This window comes from Cavia porcellus, unplaced genomic scaffold (assembly GCF_034190915.1).
Source record: "Cavia porcellus strain 051 isolate PalLab524CR breed Dunkin Hartley unplaced genomic scaffold, mCavPor4.1 scaffold_24, whole genome shotgun sequence".
Classification (NCBI taxonomy): Eukaryota; Metazoa; Chordata; class Mammalia; order Rodentia; family Caviidae; genus Cavia; species Cavia porcellus.
This window is the reverse complement of record NW_026947507.1, coordinates 5519580-5542048: the sequence shown is the minus strand read 5'-3', so window position 1 is coordinate 5542048 and position 22469 is coordinate 5519580. Positions and strand designations below refer to the sequence as shown.

Here is a 22469-nt window from a genome sequence, read left to right as displayed (position 1 = left end):
TCATATCATAACAAAAATAGTGCTGTCAAATGTAAGATTATCATAAAGAACTAATAAAATTTGACTTTTTTCTCTTTTCTTGGTTGTTATAGTGCTATGTCAAAGAAAAATCTACATAGAAAATGCTGTTCAATTATGATTATGTGCTTTGAAATGCCAGGAACACTAGAGTTTGCCTTTCCTAACCTCCTGAGTATCAATTATAGAGGGTTTGAGAACCCAATGACAGTTCCTACTATAGTTTATCTTTTTAACAAAAATAGGAACACAACTTTTCCTTTGATGTATTTTGAATGTTACAGACTGAGAGGAATTAATGTTGTGGTTTTTAAAAATGTTTTTAGGGCTAAAAATATAGAAGTATCTCCACTTTGCTTCATTTACAGATTCCATCATAGAACATAGGTATATCAAACTAAGACAAATCACAGAACGAAGACCCTCAATCCCAAAGTAGAGAAAAAGGGGAAAAAATAACCACCAAAACTTAAATCTTTTCTTGAGTATTAATTAATGTGGTGTCTTTTTTATTTTACAATTTCAGAACTAAAATTGGCTGGCTAACATTAGAATAAAATAAAAACGTTGAAAACTTGACTTTCCTTTCTTACTATTCTTGTCCTCACAATGGATGCTTTTAAAAATTCATTTGCGTTGTAGGCTAGATTTAAGGTGGATGATCCCACGACTCAGATCTGATACCCTCACGTCTTCCATTCCCTTAGGATATTTATTTTTAATGTGCGTGGGAAGGAAAGACTTTGAAATGTGTCTCCAGCCGTGTGAGGAAACAGTGAAGTGATGCTGAAAAGTCTCGGTCTACATTTCCACAGTCAGATCTCCTTACCATGTGATTGTTTTTCTGTCCCTTCAATAAATTCTGCAGTTTTCATGATCTATGAATCTAATATTCTCTCAGGAGGAAGGTAAGGTATGATGAAATCTTATTTTGTATCAATACATCATTGCTTCTACTACCTCAGCAGGAAAGCTCTTTAAAAAATTAAAAGTTTGCAGAATTCAAAAGATGACACTGAGAGTAGATTGCATGAGAAACAATCTTGTACATGAAGTAAAATTATGAAAGATAAGAGAAGAGGAAAGCAGAAAAAGTACATAAGGTTTAAAACTTGTTTTGTTCTGTCTATAAAATGAAATGACATCCTATTTTGAAAAACAATGTGCCTTATATCTGCTTTGTAAAGCCTGTTATGCTTAACACATGGTAGGTGCTCAAAGAATTCATTAACAGAATTTACAACGGCGAATTAGCTACTTTACATTAATCTTTAATTGTTAACACCGAAATCAGTTTTGTCAGTTAAAAAAAAAAACATTGATATTAGTATAAAGATATTACCTGTAAGGATAGCCATGATACTTGGAACGAAATATTGAAAGTAGAAAACTGAAGAAGAAGACCACCAGTCCTAATCCCACTAGGCAAATGACTAGAAAGAGAAAGAAAATACCGTTAGTCACTAAAACATGAAATTGGGTAACTCAAATGTTTATTTTTTAGAAATGCATTCAATTACAGAATACTGACATTTAATAGTTCATGGCACATACAGGTACAACAAACCAGACAATCCACAATACAATTCCTTACACCATCCTTCTCAATGAACATGTACTATTTGGGGCATGAAAACAAGACAGTGACCGATCTAAGTCTTCTATGGTTTCTTCTCTTACATAGTTCCTACAAGTACTAAAATGCTCCAGATGGCTCAAAGCAAAATAAAATAGGTAATAAACTACAAACAAGATTATCAGCCCCTGCATTATGAAGCATTGGGTATAAGAGCAGGAACATTTGCTTATTAAATGCTAAATATATTTTATGCTTTTCCAAATGCCATGCAATGTTCCAAAGGAAATATAATTTTAAGTTATTAGTTAGATTATTGCCTCAGTAAAAGTGTGTTACCTAGAAGCTCATCCTTGTGTATAGAAGACTAGGCATAAAAGCATGGACAGTAAGTAAAGATGGTTTTAGTGAGAGTCAAAGGTGGGAAAACCAGCTCTCCAGTAGGCAGGCCTGGTAGCACTGCGGCTGTTTCATAAGGAACAGAGGGCACAGGCCACAGTAGTATGTGCTATGGTTCAGGTTTTCAATATTACTGTCTCAAGGAAGATGACAATAGGGAAATTATTTTTTAAATTTCCTGTTTATTATAGGTGAGAAGATATCACTTCAGAGAAGAATAGCAAAAAACTAACAGATTGTTTTTCTATATGTATTTTAGATATTTAATTGTATAACAAGATTCATCATGCTAACAAAATTTAAACGTTTAAAAACTCCAAACCAATTAAATGTAGCTATGTTTGGAATGGAAAACTCAAATATACTGAATACATTTTATTGAAATCTGCTCGATAAAGTTAGATGTTAACATTATTGGTCAACAGGCAATATCTAAACATCACTTAAAAATAAAATACTTGTGTAATATTTATATCCTTTAATTTCTGGTAATTCTAAAAAATCTTAAAATATCTGAAATTTTTATTTAAAAAGGACAAAAGAGATTAAAGTAAGGCAGAAAAAGACAAGTAAAATTAAACAGATCTACACACCTCTATAATGATGACATACGGTTTAAAAATTTTTTGTAGCATATAAATACAATTGGGTTTATTTAGAATTCTGAAGGTAAAGGGATAATAAGGTATAGCACTATAAAAAGAGTCTACTAATTTCAATTAACTCTGGGGGAGGAGTCATTCTCTAATTTTTGAGCACAAATTATGAAACTTCATAAGCATTTAATGATAGCATCTAAATGTACTCTTTGTGATATGCCATTTTAGACAACACACATACACTTGAACTTCATATGAATATTAGCAGAGAAAATAAAGAGTTGATGAATATCACAAAACAAAAACATCTTTAGAACCTCATGCAATATCCAAGCATGACAAAAACAACAACAAAAACCCCTACAAACAGCATTTTAACAAACTGCTTATTACGATCTCACAAAACCCAGAAATACAACGCTTTACTTTTTAACTCCGAGGATAGTGTTTTAGCAAACTTTTTTTCTTTTCCTTTAAGTCAGCTTTCTTTAGTTTTCAGAAGAAGCATAAAACACTTCCCACTCCCTTGCTGCTCTACTCTCGCTACATTGGGCTTAACAGAAAACAAAGCTCAAAACGTGTAATCAAGGAAAACAGGAGGTATTTACTTGATTTTATGCAGTGGAACAGACTTCTACTAACTACTTGTATATGAGAAACAGAAAGGGACCAAGCAGAGAGGGGTTAGTGATTACAAACGACCCGCAGCAGCCCACTGACCAAGGAAGGGTAACCATCTGTGGGGGGAAAATGCCACGGCAAGAGGGAAGCACTCTGACCAGGCAATACTAAAAATCACAGCTGCACACTATGTCCAAACCAGAAATCACATCAGAATCAAAAAGGAATGATTTGAAAATGCATTTCTCTGCTCAATTACATGTGTATGTGTGTGCTGGTTCCCCTCCTCACTCACCACAATTTGGATGTGAGTGGAGTAGGAGAATGATAGCCAGAAGTAGTGATTTTATACACTCAGAATCACAGATATCACAAGATTAAAAAATTACTACTAAATATTTACTACTACGTACATTAATATGGCAGGATCTAACACAGATATATGAGCATATTAAGAGTTTGTCATATTATGCATGATTTGTCAATCCCAAGAAAATCACAGTTTATTCCAAAGAATGTATCATGCAATGATGTTCAACAATGCTTAATAAACCAAGTAAAGCACTCATTTCTTCCAGTTCCTTTACAGTATACAGATGGCAACATGGAAAACAAGGACACTCTCAGCTGCCTATTACTTCCAACACTCAATAGTTTTAAGTATTCAGAAATCACTGTGATTCATTTACCTACACATCACACTAGGCAAAAATCTCATAGTAACAGCTATGCACGGTAACACATGACTGCAGCCCCTGCACTCAGGAGGCGGGGGCACGAGGATGGCAGCAAATTTCAGGCCAGTCTGAACTACATAATGAGATCTTGTTTTAAAAATAGCCAACCGACCAAACAAACAAACCCAAAATGTCTCAAAAAGAAAATTCCTGTTTTTTTTATTTTAAACATCTTAAGTTAGTAGTGTTCCATACATAAATTTAGGTTTTAAAATGTGTTAGGTTTTAGAAGTTGAGAAATGTGAAGTATATTGAGAAAATTTTAATGACATGTTTGTAGAAGTATAATTATAAAATCATATAGGGACTTGACATTAATTACAGTTATAATAATTATATATGGATAATAAAGATAGATAGATTAGAAAACATTGATTTCAAGGCTCTCTGTCCTTTCCAAACCATTTTTATTTGAAGTAGAAGGTGTTTTCCATGTATTCTCTTTTGCCATGTGTAAGTTATTACTTTAGGAAACTAACTTTGGTCTTCCAACCCTCAGAAGAACAGTCCTGTTAACGGATAGCATTAGCTTGCTTAAAAACATAAAGCTGGAACTTAATGAAATTGTAAATTTTAGTGTATTGATAGAAAAAGCAAAGTACTTATAAAACATAGTATTAGGAAGTATTTTAAAATGAGGCAAAAAGACACTCTGGAAGCACTTGGAAGTCAATGTCGTATTTGAGTACACAGAAGATTTAAGTGAGTCAGACTTCTAGTTCATCCATGATTCTTAAGGCATAAGGAACATACTATGTGCCAGAAAACTCTGTCTACTAAATTCTCTTTCTTGGCAAGGTGTATACTACAGCAAAAACCATTCATCAGAAGGGATCACAGCATCGCAAACAAGGGTGGTGACACCTTTCCTTTTATGTAATTATATAAAACATCACCCAAATCCATGTTTGGAAGAAATGTATTTCTAAGTACATTCACATACACATCCGAGAAGAGACAAAGTGAAAACAAACGAACAGAAACACCTTGATTTCCTTAAACAAAAAGCCTTCTTTAGGTGTTTATGTTTTTTGAAGAGTTTTTCTATATTTCTCATTGGACTTAAATAAAGCTTAAGACAAAAAAAGAAAAAAGAAAAGAAATACCAACACAGAGACTTACTCCGTCTTTTTCCAACATCTCCTTTGGAAGTTGCAGCCTCATTTAGAAGAACCATCCCCATGGTGATAGCAGCATCTACAGTAGTTGTCAAGGAAACAGCAGAAACAGATGCATAGAAAATCTATAATTCTCTGGATCTGAATACAATGTTCCAGAATGGTTAAAATAGAAAGGCAAGCAGAGTAAATGCAATGGATTCTCTCTAAATGACATAAAATTATCATTTTTTGTGGGTGCCTTAATTTTTAAATGTGTAGCCTAAAATTTCAATTTTAATTCTAAATGGTCTTCAGTTCCAGAACTGTCACAATTCATACAAATTATATGGACTTTCAAAATCAGTGGCTGCAATTCAAATAAAAATTCACATAAAAATAGATATTATCTTTTGGCGTAGTGACACACTCCATTGGCAAATTCTAGAAAATTAAATGTATTCAATATGCTTTTTGTTGTTGTTGTTTTGTTTTCCATAAGGTGTTTCTCTGTGGGTGCATAAGTATACACATACTTTTCCTTGAAATGTACAAGTGTTATTTCATAGATTAGTTAAATTTTTACTAAAATCAGGTGTCATCTCAGAAAATTTGGGTATTTATAACCTTTTCATAAAGAATTACAGTATAATAATTCAATTTAATAGAATCTTTAGATAGCCAATTGTTTGACAATGTAAAAACAAGAGCACAAAGTAATCATTATGTACTGCAAACATGTATTAAACCAAACAATAAAACTGAGAAAAATTTCCTTCTGTACTTAATGCCTCTTTGCAGAATTATGGATGAATTTATTCATATCATGCTGAAATATGCCAGAGATTTAAAAATGATGAGATTTTCAACTTGATAAAATTATTCTTTGCATTTTACTATTATTATTATTATTTTAATTTTGTTACTGGAAAAATTTCAGAATCCGTATGTCTGGAAATATTTACTATGTATTCTGCCCAAATCGCTAATAGATTTAAAAAATGAAGAGAAAGGGCCTGGGGATTTAGCTTGCGGTGTAAGCACCTGCCTGGCAAGAGCAAGGTACTGAGTTTGATCCCGGTACAAAAAAAAAAAAAAAAAAAAAAAAAAAAGAAGAGAAAGAATAAAATAATTCCATCCCAGAAATACCTCACTTAGCTTAATTTTATTGTGATTTTCTCATCACGTTTCTACTGCTACATCTGTGCAAATAGCATCAATATGACTGTGCAGGACGCCTCCTCCACCCATAATCACAAAAGCCAGATGATACTGCCATCCATGTTCATGTAATTAAGTAGAAGCGGTGAAAATCTTACAGAGTAAGCATTTCTTTGGTGACAATTTTGTAACCATATTATGGAACCTCTGATTTTTAAATAATAATTATAAACTTCAATCTGAGTGTTTGCAAGGCATTTTTTCAACTTCTATATAATAATAAATAACGAGATTCCTCTAGTTAGGAATTTATAGTTACACTGAGCTCTTTGGATATTATGTGCTACAGCATTTATAGTATCGAAACGTTTTGGTAAATAGCAAACAAAAAACCCTAGGTTGAAGCCTAATAATATATATACGAGACAAAAAGCCTCATGTAAAGCTGTCCTTCCCATTTCATGCTCACATATACAGTGGAGCCTCAATTCATGAACTTCTGTTTGTGAACAGTTTGCTCGGCAAACAGAAGCATCTGCCCAGATTTTGTTGTTTACAAATCCTACACTGGGTGAAGAATACAACCAGTGTCATCTTTTTTGTAGTTATGGAAAGAATTAAGTTCATGAGCCAAGGTATCACTTACTAACACTAAATGTTTAGATATTACATAATGCACAGGTTTTTTTGTTTTTTTTGTGGGGGTGGGGAGGGGTACTAGGATTGAACTCATGACCTCACACTTGCCAGTCAGGCACTTAGACCACTAAGTTAAATCCCTAGCTCTCATAATGCACAATTAGAAAACCACTAAAATTTGGATAATTGCTGATTTTTGAGTTTCGATCATGTAGCAATGGATATTATAAAAAAACACTGCCCCCCACCCATCCACCCAGGATTCTGGGGATAATTTATAATAGTGCAATACTAAATGTCAACTATAATGTTTGGTGCCTATATATGTGATAGACTAATCACATGAAATGAAGTCAACAAAAAGTTCTTTATTAATAACAAAGTAAGATATTTTTGTCATGACAAATAGAAAAAATGTATATAAAAGATAACCACATTTCTTTTAAAACAAATGCAGAAAAATGAGTATGAGGAAAAAAAATAACACAAAGCTACTTGCAACTATCATGGGGCTGATGAAGTATAAGATTTTTGTTTTCTTTAGTGGTCACATCCTATAGAGCAGCAACTCACAACTACCTATCAGGGGTCAGAAAGTAAGTTTTTTCAGCTATGCAAGCTATATGGTATCTATTGCTACCATTCAACTCGGCTATTTGAGTGCAAAGGTAGTCATAACCAATGCACGCACACGTGCGTGCGTACACACACACACACACATAAATTAAAACTTTATTTCTGGGAACAGTGGTCAGGCTGGATTTGGTCTGTACAAGTCATATATCCATTTATATGTGCCAGTGTCTGCTATAGAGATAGAAGGTTGCTAGCAACCGAACAAACACATAATAAAAACACAAAGAACTATATTATATCCAATAGGAATTTAGCTCTAGTCTTACTTGAAAATAAAGAAATGAAAGAATTTCTTGTGAATACAAGAAGGTCTTGTGAATACAAGCACAAAATAAGAATTTTAAACTACAGGGATTTATTAGATAAATACAAATACTCATATTTTTCAACAATTGACATAAATATGAATAATGTGTTTGGAGTTGACAAAAGGTAAGATATAAATGGATATATGAACACATGTGTGTATTATGTACGAATATATATTATGCAATATACATATGGAGATATAAAAGTTGCCAAACCCAGCAGAATTCCTGGTAGTTATCTAAATGAAGAGACAGAGTGATAATAGCTGTTTATAGTTGTTTAAAAATCTTGTTATAGGTTATAAACTCTATATAACTCTACATATTAACAATCTGCAAATAATTATTTAGTACCAGTTATGTTCTTACAAAGGCTTACAACTTCTAAAATGTAGTAATACCAGGTATACAGATCTTAACTGGAATATTGTAAAACCATAATTTATTAAATAATCATATATATGAAATCTTTTATGATGTTATCTATACAACAATTTCCAAAAAATTTGTAGTGATGATATGAGGAAAGATATGCAGTGGGCTTTAGAAGCATCTTATAATTCAAACTTTATGTTTTGATAACTACTTTGAAATTTGCATTTTTGTAATAAACACACTTACAAACAAATATATAAAACAGACATGTAGTTGCAAGTAATGATTCACTTTCATTAAAAAAGCACAATAATTCCACATTTCAAGGAACACTTGTGAAAGTATTATCTTACTATCTTAACTAATCTATAATTGTTTCTGCCAATAAGCAATCAGGGTGAGGAGGTCTGCAGTGGTTAATGTCATTTAAAACTTTATTTAAAATTCAAACTAGACCACATTATGATGAATGTCCTCTTGCGGGAGACAGGAATGCTCCCAACGAATTTACCAACAAGAGGCTGTGTGTCACTGTACACAGCACACAAGCTCTCGGATAAGCTTTATTGTCAAATATATCAGCTGTCACTTGCTGTTGTCCCTGAATTTCTTCACATCCCTTAAATTCTGGGATTGGAAGAAGATGATATTAAGTAAATATCAGTGGGAAGTAGTTCATACAGAAACAAAGGTTATATCTAACAAGTTTAAGACATTTTAAAATATGAATTCTTATAAATATCACATTGATTTTCCCATATTTTCTATGGAAAGAATAGTACTCTTTGTTCCTGATCTGTATGAGAGAAAAAGTGTCTCCTTTATTTTAATATTTATATTCAAGGAAAAAAACATTCTACAAAAGAAAATCAATGGTGGATATAAGTAAAATTTCACGTTTTAGATCCCATTCAGTCTTCTATTATGTGCTAATAATTTTTAACACTTGTACTCATTTATTTTTGATAAAACCCCAATTTCCCTCTGAGAAGCAACAGTAAATTTATCATCATGTGCAACTAATGACTGATATAAATGTATTTGTTACTAGTTGTATAGGATGTTCAAGACCTATAGGTACTGAACATCTGCACAAACAGCAGCTTATTTTATGTAGGATCATGTCACTGTTTTCAGTTTTTAGCAGTAAGAACATTGATCAACCACATCAGCAAAGAAACTGGGGTGGGTGTAGTACTTGAGGTCTGTGTTATGATATTGATAAACATGTGCTAATTATCTCACATTTGGACTAGTATGTATGGAGGGTAGGAGGTTGGAGGTCCACATCTAATTCTCTTCTAGTATCAGGGCATTTCATTAAGGCACAGCTAGATAGCTATACTCATCACTCTAATGGCAGAAAAGAACCTGTTATTCCATAGCTAGATGTGGAATTTTCAGATTTCTAGGGGTTTACAGTAGGCAATTAGCTTCCCATTAGTGAAAAGAATACTAAGTAACTATAAACCTTAACGGCAAACACAGTCTTACCCACTGTATTTTACTGAAAATGACCTTCCAGAAATGATAACAAATTTACTTACTATATAATTTTGAGAGACTTTACTGTCCTACTCAGCACAGATGTTTTTGACTTATTGGGAATTTTTTTTAATTTTTATTTTTTGGCATCAGGGACCAAACTTATGACCTAGTGCCTATCAGGCAGGTACTTGTGCCATTGAGCTAAATCCCCAGCCCATGGGAAAATACTCTTGAGTAGAATAAAAAAAGATTGGAAATTTTAATTTTTGACTTTTTAATTGACTGGCTTTATGATCTTAAGTACATACATCAGAAAAACTGAACTTTTCATTAAGTATGCATAAAGCATATCAATCTTAGGAATTTTGTTAGGCTAAATATTTTTTTCCAAGCCTTCTTTTGCTATGGTATTTCTTGATTTTGTTAATATTAAGCTATCTATCAACACATTACCCAAACTCCTAAGTTATCAGACTCCAATCCTTCAACTTCACTTGTGACAGTTATTATCAACCTTTGGTTCTTCTTCCTCTTCAACAGAGATCAAGTCACTCACCCATTACCTTTTAGTTTCAGTTTCTCTTCTACGGCCGCAAAACTGTCAGTGCCTTTCACTTGGTCTGTTCTCCCCTCTCCCTTTGAACCTCGTAGGCAAATCTCAACTGACTCTCATTGCTGAAATAAGAACGAGGTATATATGCCACTATTCCCTTTACACAGCCGAATTTGTCAAGACATCCAGCACTCAGCCTTCGAATACTTCATAAAGAATAAGGCAACTAATTTCTAATCTACACTCTTGAACCTGTTCTACCTCCTACTAAAGACTCTCTTACCCTCTCTGTGAATCTGTTTTTCTCACATTTCAAACCCAGCTGAAAAGTCAGTTCAGTTTCCTGAGGCACCAATTTATTCATCTCTTGCTGCTTCCTTTGCAGGCAGTAAGTATAACACGTCACACTGAAAAACATTTAGCATTTCTGAAAGGTCATTTTCAGTAAAAATACAGCAGGTAAGAGCTGCGTTTACTGATAAGGTTCATAGATACTTGGTATTAGTGTCTTACCTATTCAGTATAACAATGAAATTATACTGTAACAGGAAATAATTAGCATGAGAATTAGGAAATTAGTGATAAAGTTTAAAGTTTAATCTTTTAAACATCTTGGTATTTATCACCAGGGGAGAAAATCAATTTGACAGTGTGTAGCTTTGGTTTCTTCTTTTTATTTAATCAGCTATTTTAAAGGATACTCAGTACCAGAATAATGTGCGATTCTGCCACGAACTGAGCCTGGCTGCTTCCATGAATGTAGCTCTATAAAACAAACAAAGAAACAACATTCAGTATCTGGGAAAAGAATATAATTATTTTGTACCTTCATGTCATGAAGATAAGCAGTGGAAACATCTATTATGGTACTTAAATTCCCATTTAGAATTCTTTTAAATAAAATAATTTTTAGTTAACTAGAAATAGGTTTATGATATGACTGTAAAATATAGAGAAACACTATCAAAAGTAAGCTTAGATGTATAAATGTAACTTAATTAAAACTTTATCAAAAACAGTGGCACAAAATGTAATGATTTTCCAGATTATTATAAAAATGCACTTGATGGTACAAGGTACAAATCAGACCAAATCACTTTTCTGATTCTTTGTCTTTTAAAGTCAGTAAACATGGGACACATGCCAAATAACTATTTTCCACCACAAGTGTTTTGAATAGTTACCTTTATAAATACACAACTTCATTAAGGACATTTAATTTTTTTAAATGAAAATATCAAAACTATTTTTATCCTATTTAGAAATATACAACTTAGTTCAACGTCTAGGAAGAACACCAACTGACTATATTTGATACTGACTACAGGGAAACTGACATAGGTCTCCTTCTCAAATACTTTGCTTCCAAACTGATTCCAGCAGTATTTGTCATTAATTTCCATATGAAAATTAGTTGCTATGTAGTTATTTTAAATACAAGTTCTTGCTTAGGCTTTCATTTACAAAACAATACTGGAGAAAAAATATAACACCTTATAAACCGAAGTCCTCAATTTTTACATCATTTAGAATGCATAACTGTATAACTGTGAGGATCCAGTGATCCTCTCAATATTTTCCTTCATTCAATATTTATCTTGTTTTTATTTCTGATAAGTAAAACTGAAAAATAATTTGTGTTTTACAAAAATATTACTTAATCAGAAGTCAGAAAGTTATTCCTTAATGATCTTAACTGAGTAGGTCATGAAATCTCTCATAAATTTAGTAGTGTCTCAGCAATACAATTAGGGAATCTGTTAAGACTGCTAAAGTCTTTTTCAAGAAAAAAATTCTACTTTGTGTCACCATTCCTGTCTTGAAATTTTCACATAAAGTCTATTCCTTATCTCTTAATCTAAAACATCTTTGTTTCCATCTTTAATTTCTTGATAATTCAGAGCATGGCTCCTCATTTGTAGGGATGTTGGGATGTATTTAAGCACAGCATCAGATAAACTGGGTAAAAGAGTCATTTCTGACTCACTCATATGATACTTTCTAAAGAACCCTATCATATAGAACTGAATTTCACCATGTTCAGTGAAATAAGCAGATTCAGAAAGACAAGTATCGCATATTTTCAATAATATGTAGAATCAAAAAAAGATGACATTAAAGTAAAAAGGAGACTAGTACCACGCAAGAGAAAATAAATGGGAGATAAGAGGAGTGTAAGGGATGGGTTTGATCAAAATGTATGCATATATGAAAATACCAGATTAAAACCCAATATTTTGTCCAATTAATGGTACTAATAAAGAATCATATCATATATTTGGTTTTTTTTTCTGACTTCCCATTTAAATGGACCTATGTAGAGACTAGTATAAATTTAAAAATGGTAAACAACCTGGTTGATAACCATAAGACATTAGTAATGTATAAGAATAGTGAAATGATAATTTTAAAAGCTAAGCATGAAGTAAACAAATACAAACACTAATAATATACTTATCATGAAGTATGATTTGAAACTAGGATTCAAGAGCTAAAAAATCTAGGACTAAGATATTTTTTGAATAATTATAACAAGGATAATAAACACAACCAGAAGCATAAATAGTAATAGTTATTATTTATGGAGTACTCATTTTGTCTAAGATGTTTAAGAACTTCATGTACAACATCTCATTTAATTCTAGTAACACTAGAAAGTGGATCTTTGTATTATAGTCATTTTATAAATAAGATAATTTAGACTTAACAGAGGTGATGAAATTTGCCCAAGTTTTCAAATCAGCTAAATATATGTAGGATTTGAACTTAGTTACTTGAGTTAGAACCTGAACCCTTACTTGCCACATTATTCTATTTGTTGAACATATGATTCATAGGCTTCACATGTTTTCTTATTGTATCTTAATAACCATGTAGAAGGTTACTACCTGTCATCATCTCTATAAAGAAATAGACCTGGAGGAATTTAACTGTTCAAGATAGCGTGACTAACGCTGGTAAGTTACTGAAAACTGGGTCTGTCTACACAGGTCATGCCTGCCCTCTTCATCCTATAACAACTTACCAAATATCTGAAGGACATTAATTAAAAGTTATTTAAAGTTTCACTTGGCCACTGGATAATTAAATGGTGACAGTTAAAAGAATGGAAAGCAATACTGATATAACTAAAATATCTGAATATAGCAGTGTAATACATCCAAATTTACATAGCAACTGGAAGATATTTTGCCTATATGAGAATCATAAATTGAGAAAAGAATCCAAATATTTTCAAGTCAGTGGTTTCAAAATTTTCTGATGTGTTATTTTTCTGATCAGTCTTTTGTCACATTCATTAAATTGACTTGACTCCCCCAATGGTATATCCTGTGGTCATTTCTCAAACTTATGTGCCATATGATCTATTGGAAAAATCTGCTGCATCTGGCCTCTCCACTTTTTTTGATACTATTACTTGCACTTGACTTTTAGGATGCCACTCTTTTGTTTTGTTTTTGTAGGGTGCCACTCTTGATTCTCCTACCTGCTCATTCTCCTGCTCAGGCCCTGTCCCTGTTCTCCTCACTCCTACCTGCTACCTTTAACCTCAGGTCTCCATAGAGTTAAGCTTGTCCTGTACTCACCTTTCCAGGTGGTGGCATTTAATCTCCTGATTCATTAAGTCAAAGATTCTCATATTTATCTCAGCTGACAGACATCCATTCCCAGTTGTCATTAAGACTATTCATTCAGAAGTCTAAAATTTAAAATGACCAAACCCAAACTTCTGTCAGACCTTCCTTCTCAGAATGTGCTTCTCCTGATGTCAGGAAAAAGTTACTTGGTTTTTCCAGTTATTTAGGCCAAAATCTGGGAATCAATTTTGTCTTATTTTTTTCTTGTACTCCTCACCTTTCACTAGAAGCCAATCATCCAGAAAATACTGTTGATTCTTCTTTCACATTTCATTTTAAATCCAATAATCGTCATTACCACTTCTAAGAAGAGTCCACTCATCATTTCTTGCCAGATTATTGTAAACTCTCCTTCACTCTTCCTTACTCTAATTATTGTCATGGTTTATGTTGGTGGCCCCAGGCCTCATGCCTTTGCATTGTGCATTTGTGACTGGTTCACTGTCTAACGTTTGGATTGATGGTGTCAGTGCTACACCCACCAAGGGGTGAAGCCAGCATACAATGTAAAGGCAGGAAGAAGGTGTGTGTCTCTCTCTTGCCAGTTTCAGTCCTGTTGTTTGCAGCCGCTATCAACTGTGGCCCTGCCATGCCACCCTGCCTTGGAGCCAACTGAGTATGGACTGAAACCTTCAAAAACTGTAAGAAATAAACCTTTCCTTTCCCAACTTTGAGCATCAGGTATTTTGTCTCAGTGGCAAATAAAAAGTAGTCATCTATCCTCTGTTTTTCAGACAAATTAATACTATTTAATAAACTACAATTCATTTGATTATTCTTGGGGACAATTAATATGTGTTAGGCACCAATGTAGGGCATGGAAATCTATTACTAACAGTAAAATAAAAACTGCTCTCAAAGAGCTTACACAGTCCAACTGTAAGAATATATGCTGTCCAGAAAAATGCAATGAACAGATTACTGGCACACACCAAAAGTTTTCAGGGTAAATGTAAGAACTGACAAGCATTCTAGATGTCTTCATCATTATCCTCAATATACATCATTCTAATCTGACCTAAATATTACTCAATAACTATGCTGGTATTAGATACTTGTATTTAACTGATGCATATATTTTGAAAATCCTTTAAAAGAAGGAACACTGGGCAATGAATTCCTTATAACTAAAGCCTGATGTTCATTTATAATATTTCCTTTTATGATTTTTAGTAATTCTTGTGAGGGAAATATCAGTAAACAATGGTAACTCACAAGAATAGTTTTAACTTGTAAGGGGAATGTGTTTGTTGATCAGATAGAATCAAAGAAGAAAATGTATATTCTTTGCAACTGGGTACATATAAATTTTTATATGCAGACAAATATTTTCACAAAATGTAAACTTTTTTTTTCTACTGGTCATGACCTCACACTTGCCAGGCAAGCACTTGCACTGCTGAGCTAAATCCCCGGCAATATAAACATTCTTTGTCTTAGTCTACTGAGTACACTTCACAGTATATATGAACCATAATAAAATGAAAAGGCAGTCTTAAAAGTCACTTCATAAAAAGCTACTTACCATGACTCACTTAAATTTTATTTGTGGAATAGCAGATAATCTAAGTATACAATTTGAAAAAAACAGTATATTTTCTGAAAACATAGTATATTTTATTTAACATACTGTTATTGATACTTCTTACCTAGCAGGATCAAGAATGATGCTGGGAGAGATCTGTCAAGGCAGACTAGTGGTAGAGGTTACTGAATGAAAAGGAAATACAAGCACTCAAAAACAAGGCTCAGAGTGTCAATCTGCAGGAGAAACCCAACACACCGAGTCCGGTATCAGGGGATTTATAAAGGGAAGTGGGGCCACCTCTAGATTAAAGCACCTGTTACACATAGGTTGTGTGAACATGCCATCTTGGGAGCAGATCTACTAACATCCTGAAGGAAGCCAGTTTGCACTGGCGGCAAGAGCCCTGTAACAGGTTCCTAAACTACTTCCCACCCTTGGGCAAGGGAGCTGAGAGAGTGAGATATTTACAACTAGGGCACCAGAAAAAGTGAAGCTAGATAGCCACCCAGATGACAGAATGACAAGGACAGGAAATGGCACTGACCAGAGAACAGATCGCTAGCTGAGCTGGGCCTCAGGGAGCTCAAGATTGCAACAGGGAGACCCAGGGAAGAAAAGTGAGTAATGCAGTGCCAGCCCAGGCGCTCCTCCACTTTTCTCCCAGGAGGAAGTTCTCTGTCGATGAAGTATCCTGCCCATTGTCCACTATTCAGTGCCCGAGAGTCAACTGGCTGATCCCAGCCAAAGGCTGTGAAGCCCCAGGAGCCCTACACACAAGAGTTCATGTGCGAGAAGTGGCATATGGAGAGGGAGACATGGGAGGAGAACCAGAGAGACATGCTGGAGTTGTCCAAAACCATCAAGTCAAAGCTTTCCCACCTGCAGATTTTGGGGAAAGAGCTCACTGACTGAATTGAGACTTTAATATAATTAAGATTGGTAGGACAGTTTGATTTTGTGTTTTCATCAATGTGTGGGCTTTTGAGAAAGTATCTTCTTTATTTCTCCCTTCATTTCTTATTCCTTTCTCTTTTTCCCTTTTTTCCTTCCTTATAGTATCATATAGGGAAGGTCTTTATGTGAAAAGGAGAGTGGAATTACCAGTGCTTTAATATAAACAGTACTTTCATGGGCAAGTGGAGGTAACCCTCAGCAAAGCCGTATCTGAGGATTCCAACATAGGCCTACTACTGGCATATTAGCAGGTTCTGAACTCACAGCTTTCCTCAATTTTCAATCATACTTCCCTCTGTGTTGGGCCATACAGCCTCTCAAACCTCTTGTCCAACAGCCCTCCACTTCAGCCACAAATATAATACCAACAAAATTCAAGGTCTTTTCTTTCTTTCATTTTCTACTATTTCATTCCCCTTTTCTTCTTTCTCATCTGCTGTGTTCATTTTTCCTTCCCTCATTCTCTGCAACCTAACCTACCTATTATTAGTAATACTTTAGTCTTTGTGGATTACTTAAAAAGGGTGAAATTCTTAAACAAGATTTAATATACATGATTGATATACGGCTTGCAAGATTTAATATACATGATTGATATACGGCTTGCTCTGTGGATGCTGATGTAATCATCAGTGATTTTCTCCTTGCAAAATAACAACTAGGTCCGACCCTATTACACTGAATAGGCTGAAGAAGGATATAAACAACAAAATATAATCAAAGCCAAGATCACAGCATTGGGAAACATACACTAGAGATACCTCAACACAAAAAGCAAAAACAAAGCTCAAAATAACAGAAACATGAGAAAACAAGGCAAGAAGATACCTTCCAAAATTCTTAACTCCCCAGAAGCTGATTCCATGAGCAATGATAAGAAAGTAAAACACCAAATGTTTGAAATGTATGAAGAGATAAAAGAAACAAGGCAGATCAATTCAATGTTCTGTGAACTCAAGTATGTAAACAAAGATAAGGAATTTAATCGATAATAATAACATGATAATATGATCAGTGAGCTTATAGAAGATCCCCCCAAAGCTGGATGAACTATTCAACATGATACAAACCATGAATGACCACTTGACTAAAGCCTTACACACTATGAAAATATATTAAACAGAAACCTAAGATATTAAAAACTCTATTAAAAGTATGGGCAGCAAAAACGAATAAGGCAAGGAGACAGTGGTTAGAACTAGAAGGCAAGGTTAATGCAGGAGACCATATCCTCAGATAGCATAAAAAGAACAAAAGGCTATGGAAACCCTAGATCCAATAGCTGCTAGGTAACTGAAAAGAAACTAAGAATTGCATGAGCCAAATATAGATCAAAAGACAGTAAAAAAAAGGTACTAACATTTTTACCAAAATCATAGTAGTTAATTTTCCAAGTTTAGGCAAAGAATTCAACTTCCAGATAAACAAGACATATCAACTCCAAACAGCCATGATATGAAAAGAATTTCTCCACAATATATCATAGTTAAATACCATAAATCAACACGAGGATAAAATTGTAAAAACTTATAGAGAAAAGCAACAAGTAACTCACAAAGGCAAACCTATCAGAGTTATAACAGATGTTTCAAAACAAACTTTAAAAGCCAGAAGAGCTTGTAATAAAGTTTTTCAATACCTAAAAGAAAACAACTCTCAACATAGATTAATATACAAAACTATCTTTCAAAATTGATGGAGAAGTAAGTACTTTCCATGACAAAGAGCATGATAAATTCACGACCAAAATATAAGCACTACAAAAAGTACTGAAAGAAATATTAGACTAGGCCAAGACCACCAAATAGCCTAAAGGAATGAATATATCAAACAGGATGAACAGTCACGCAAAAGGGAAAAATAAAGACATCAGCAACAGAAAGACAATGCAGTAATAACTTTAATTAATAGCTTTTAATGTAAATGGCCTTAAATCCTCAATGAAAAGGCAAATTGACAATTGGATCAAAAAACAAAACCCCACTGGATGCTGCACACAAGTATCACACATCATCCACAAACACCAGACTGAGAGTCAAACAAACACAAAATGTTATTTTAGTGCAACAGGAGCCCAAAAGCAAGCAACAATAGCAATTTTATTTTCAGACAAAGTGAACTTCAATCCAAAACTGATCAGAAGAGATAAAGAAGGTCACTACATGCTGGTAAAGGGAAAAGTATATATACACCAAATGCCACTGACTCCAACTCATAAAACAAGCACTACTGGACATGAAGATCTGATGAACATCAACATGATCGTAGTATGAGATCTCAATACCCCATCATCACAAACAGATCAATCAGAGAAACAAAGCAACGAAGAAACAGCAGAGCTGAAGCATAACTTTGAACTACACATGGTATCTTCAGAGTGTCATATTACACAACAATAGACCACACATTTTTCTCAGCAGCACAGGGAACTAATTCCAAAGCATCACACACATTTAGTAAATGTAGAAGAAATGAAACTGTATCACAGATGTTATCAGATCACAGTGAATTGGAACTAGAAATTGACAGCAAAAGAAATCATAGAAATTATGCAAACATGAAGGCTAATATACCCTTGAATAATCAATGTGTTACAGAAGAAATCAAGGGAGGAATTTAAAAGTTCGAAGCATCAAATGACAATGGCAGTGCCAGATACCAGAATCTATGAGACACAATGAAAGAAGTCCTACCAAGTAAGTTTGTAACTGTGGATATCCACGTAAGAAAAATGAGTGACTTCAAGTGAGTAACAGTGATGTACATTAGGTTCTTAGAAAAGTAACAGCAATACAAAATCTAAAACCAGAGAAGGAAGGAAATGATAACGATCAGAACAGGAAAGGGGGGGGGGTGGAATTGAGGCTAAAAAAATTATAAAAGATGAATCCTAGAGTTTGTTCTATGAAAGCATAAGCAAAATGGACAAATCCTTAACCAAAGTTACCAATGGAAGAAAGAAAAGAACAAACTAAATGCTGTTAGAAATGAAAAGGCAAAAATCACAATGGACATTGCTAAAATCCAGAGGAGGGAAAGTAACTACTTCAAAAGTTTATATTCTAATAACTAGACAATCTGGAAGTGGACAGACTACTCCTAGACACACGAGTTACTTTAAACTAAGAAGTTATAAAAACCCTGAATAATCTAATAATAGGCAATGAAATTGGAGCAATAATAAAAATCCTGTCAACTAAGAAAAGCCCAGGACCTGATGAATTCACCATTGTGAATTTCAGGGAAAAAAACTGATGTCTGTACTTCTAAGTCTTTTATGAAATTAAAAGGAAAGAAATACTGCCAAACTCATTCCTTGAAGCCAGCATTATCTTGATACCAAAATTGGGCAAGAACATAACAAAAAAAGAACTACAGACCAATTGCCTTAGTGAACATAGATGCAAAGATCTTCAACAAGGTAAATGCAAACAGAATACAGCAAATGATTAAAAAGATCATAGATCATGGCCAAGCTGGCTTCATCATAGGGATTATGCACGAATAGTTCAAAATATTTAAGTCAATAAATCCAATGTATTACATAAACATGATAAAAATCACATGAGCTTCTCAACAGATGCAGAAAAGGCTCTGATTTTGTTTGACAAAATCAACATTAATTCATGATAAAAAACCTGATATTAAGATTATCATCCTTGAGAGTAAAAAGTATAAAAAAGTAGGTTGCTTGGTGAATTCCAACAAGTTCTGCTTCATTTATATGAACTTGAGATGACAATCATTATTAGCAGAGTATAAAAGTTTACAGCAACATATTGTCAACCAGAAAACAGCTCCTCTGAAGATAATAATACAAAGGGCTCAACTTAATTATTCCTCTCTTACTTGCTGACAAAATACATGCTGGCTTCTCTTTACTTTGCAATACTGTAACTTCACTAATACATCAAAAACGACCCAAACATATGGTCCAACCAATCCTAAGGGATTTAATTTTTGGATTTCTATCAGTAAAAGTATCTTTTATTTTAAAAAGATCCATTTATAACATCAAGAAAATGACAAATGAAAGAAACATATTTAATAGTCAGGTATTACTCAAACGGCAGTTTATCTTGATTCAATATAGAATTCATTTTCTTTCTCTCTCTCTCTCTCTCTCCCACTCTGTCCCCATAACTGCAAAATGGAGCAAGATCTTGTCAACGTCTAGAGGAAACATTTGTTACTCCGTTTCACTCTTCACATTAATTCCTTCTGTAAACTCTTTTATGTGGTTTTATGCAAATAAGTATACAATTCTGTGTAAACACTGTGAATTTCTTTCCGTCTCCTAAATACACCATGAAAAGTACTTGCATCAATCATTTTAAGTTGCTTTAGTTTCTTATGCACTACCTCCAAGTATGAAGAAAATGGATTCTTGAAATCTAAGAAAATCTTTCAACATATGATTGAAACATGACTTTATATTCTTTGGGAATACAGAAAATAGTGAAAAAGATGGTAACTTACAAAAAGAGAACACAAGATAAAAATCTTGCTTTGTTTCTGACAACAGCTCTAGGAGCCAAAAGTGTCACACTCTTACTTTCAGATAAATGTGATAAGTCTTTCAAATTCATTTTGGCTATTTAAAATTTTCTAGTAGAAGCACCACAGCTTCCTTGATCGAAGTCTATATAAAATGAAACAGCAGTTTCTCCGTGTAGGACAGAACCGTGGATTCTGCTTATCATGTATTTTGTCTGCTCCATCCAGGGACTGAAAGTTCAATGTCACAGTGTCAGTAGCATCCATCTGCTGAGGGCTCTCCAGTGGGTCTGAGGACAGCTTTTACTAGCTGCTCATATCTTCTTCCCTTTGTGAACATGACGGGAATGGGGAGCCTCTGCTAGGAAGGTCACCTGTCTTGTCAGGTAAAATCCCTTTCCTTTTGAACTTATTTAAATCTACTTCTTAAAGACCCTATCCCCAAACACAGCTGTACAGGGGTTTGAGGTTCAACATATGAATTTGAGGAAGAGCATATTTCAGTCCACACTACCTTGTAATAGTAAATAAATAAATAGCACTTCCAAATATCTGTGTGTATATATGTGTAGATGATAGATAGGTAGGTAGATAGACAGATACAGATAGACAGACAGAGGCTGAGTTCTATAATTCTTTTGTGTGCCAAGATACACAGAATAGCAAAAAAGAATTATCTTCATTATCTCCTTACCAATCTCTTTTTTAGAATACTAATATTTAGAAAGCATACATTTCATCTATCAAAACAGGAAATACTAACCTACTTAATGTTACAATTAATAGAAACATTTTTAAAGGTATCCTTGGAACTACCCACTGTATCATACTGTAATTCTACTTATAGCTAAACCAATTAAAAAATCATATAAATAAACAATGAACAATATGGAGGAGGAAAGGAACAATGGAAGCAAGTGGGGGCTTCTGTTGAACTAGTGGCAAAAGAAGTCTTGGGTCACCATCATCACTGCACAAAATAAGTTGAAATTTCTTACTGGTTTTCTAATAAAAGATTCTTCTGTTTACTAAGACTTACGTGTTTCTAGTGTTGTCCTTGGGGTCTTCTTTGCATTCATCAAGGTATATGAACTTCTGGGGGGCAGGATTAATTCTTACTAGGCTGCTACATCAAATGGTGATGTGATATAGATAATAAATTAGCAAGGTCAAGTCCTTCCAGATTTACTTGACAGAGCAGATATAAATAAGCATTATTTATACCCAGGTGACAAAGAACCCCACTGTTTGATTCCCCCAGAGCCTGTACATATCTTGTGCTTGAAATTTTTAAGCAGTTCATTAAGTCATTGCCTTAAACCAAAAAATAATAACACAGAAATGAAATTAAACTTTTCTTGAAGCAAACAGTAATAGATCTTAATGATCTGCCACTCAAAGAATTTTGTTTCTGTCAATTGTGAGCACTAAGTCACTGCTCTCTTTGCCTTGACAGTTTAGATTCCTTTTAACACTATTCCTTCTAGCTAAAATTTACTGCATGGCCTGCTGTCTAGTGTCAAACCCTTACCTGGTACAGTCATACACCAAGAGGTCCCATCATGATCCCATTCAAGGACTAACAAGGCTTATGATCACATCTAAGAAGTAATTACTTTTTTATGTATCAAAGAGTATGCATGTC

At 33.9% G+C, this 22469-nt stretch overlaps 1 protein-coding gene across 6 annotated transcripts in view; it reads right to left on the bottom strand.

Moving 5' to 3' along the window:
- Tusc3 (tumor suppressor candidate 3) overlaps nucleotides 1-22469 on the bottom strand; it is a 182977-nt gene that overhangs the window by 13830 nt on the left and 146678 nt on the right. For 3 of the 6 annotated variants that reach the window (XM_063234592.1, XM_063234593.1, XM_063234596.1), the window contains 3 exons: nucleotides 10909-10972; nucleotides 5061-5147; nucleotides 1361-1451 (listed from right to left, as the gene is read on the bottom strand). In XM_063234592.1, the coding sequence (XP_063090662.1) occupies nucleotides 1361-1451; nucleotides 5061-5147; nucleotides 10909-10972 (242 nt within the window). The remainder of the gene's footprint in view (nucleotides 1-1360; nucleotides 1452-5060; nucleotides 5148-10908; nucleotides 10973-22469) is intronic. The other 3 variants (XM_063234594.1, XM_063234595.1, XM_063234597.1) reach the window with 1 other exon arrangement.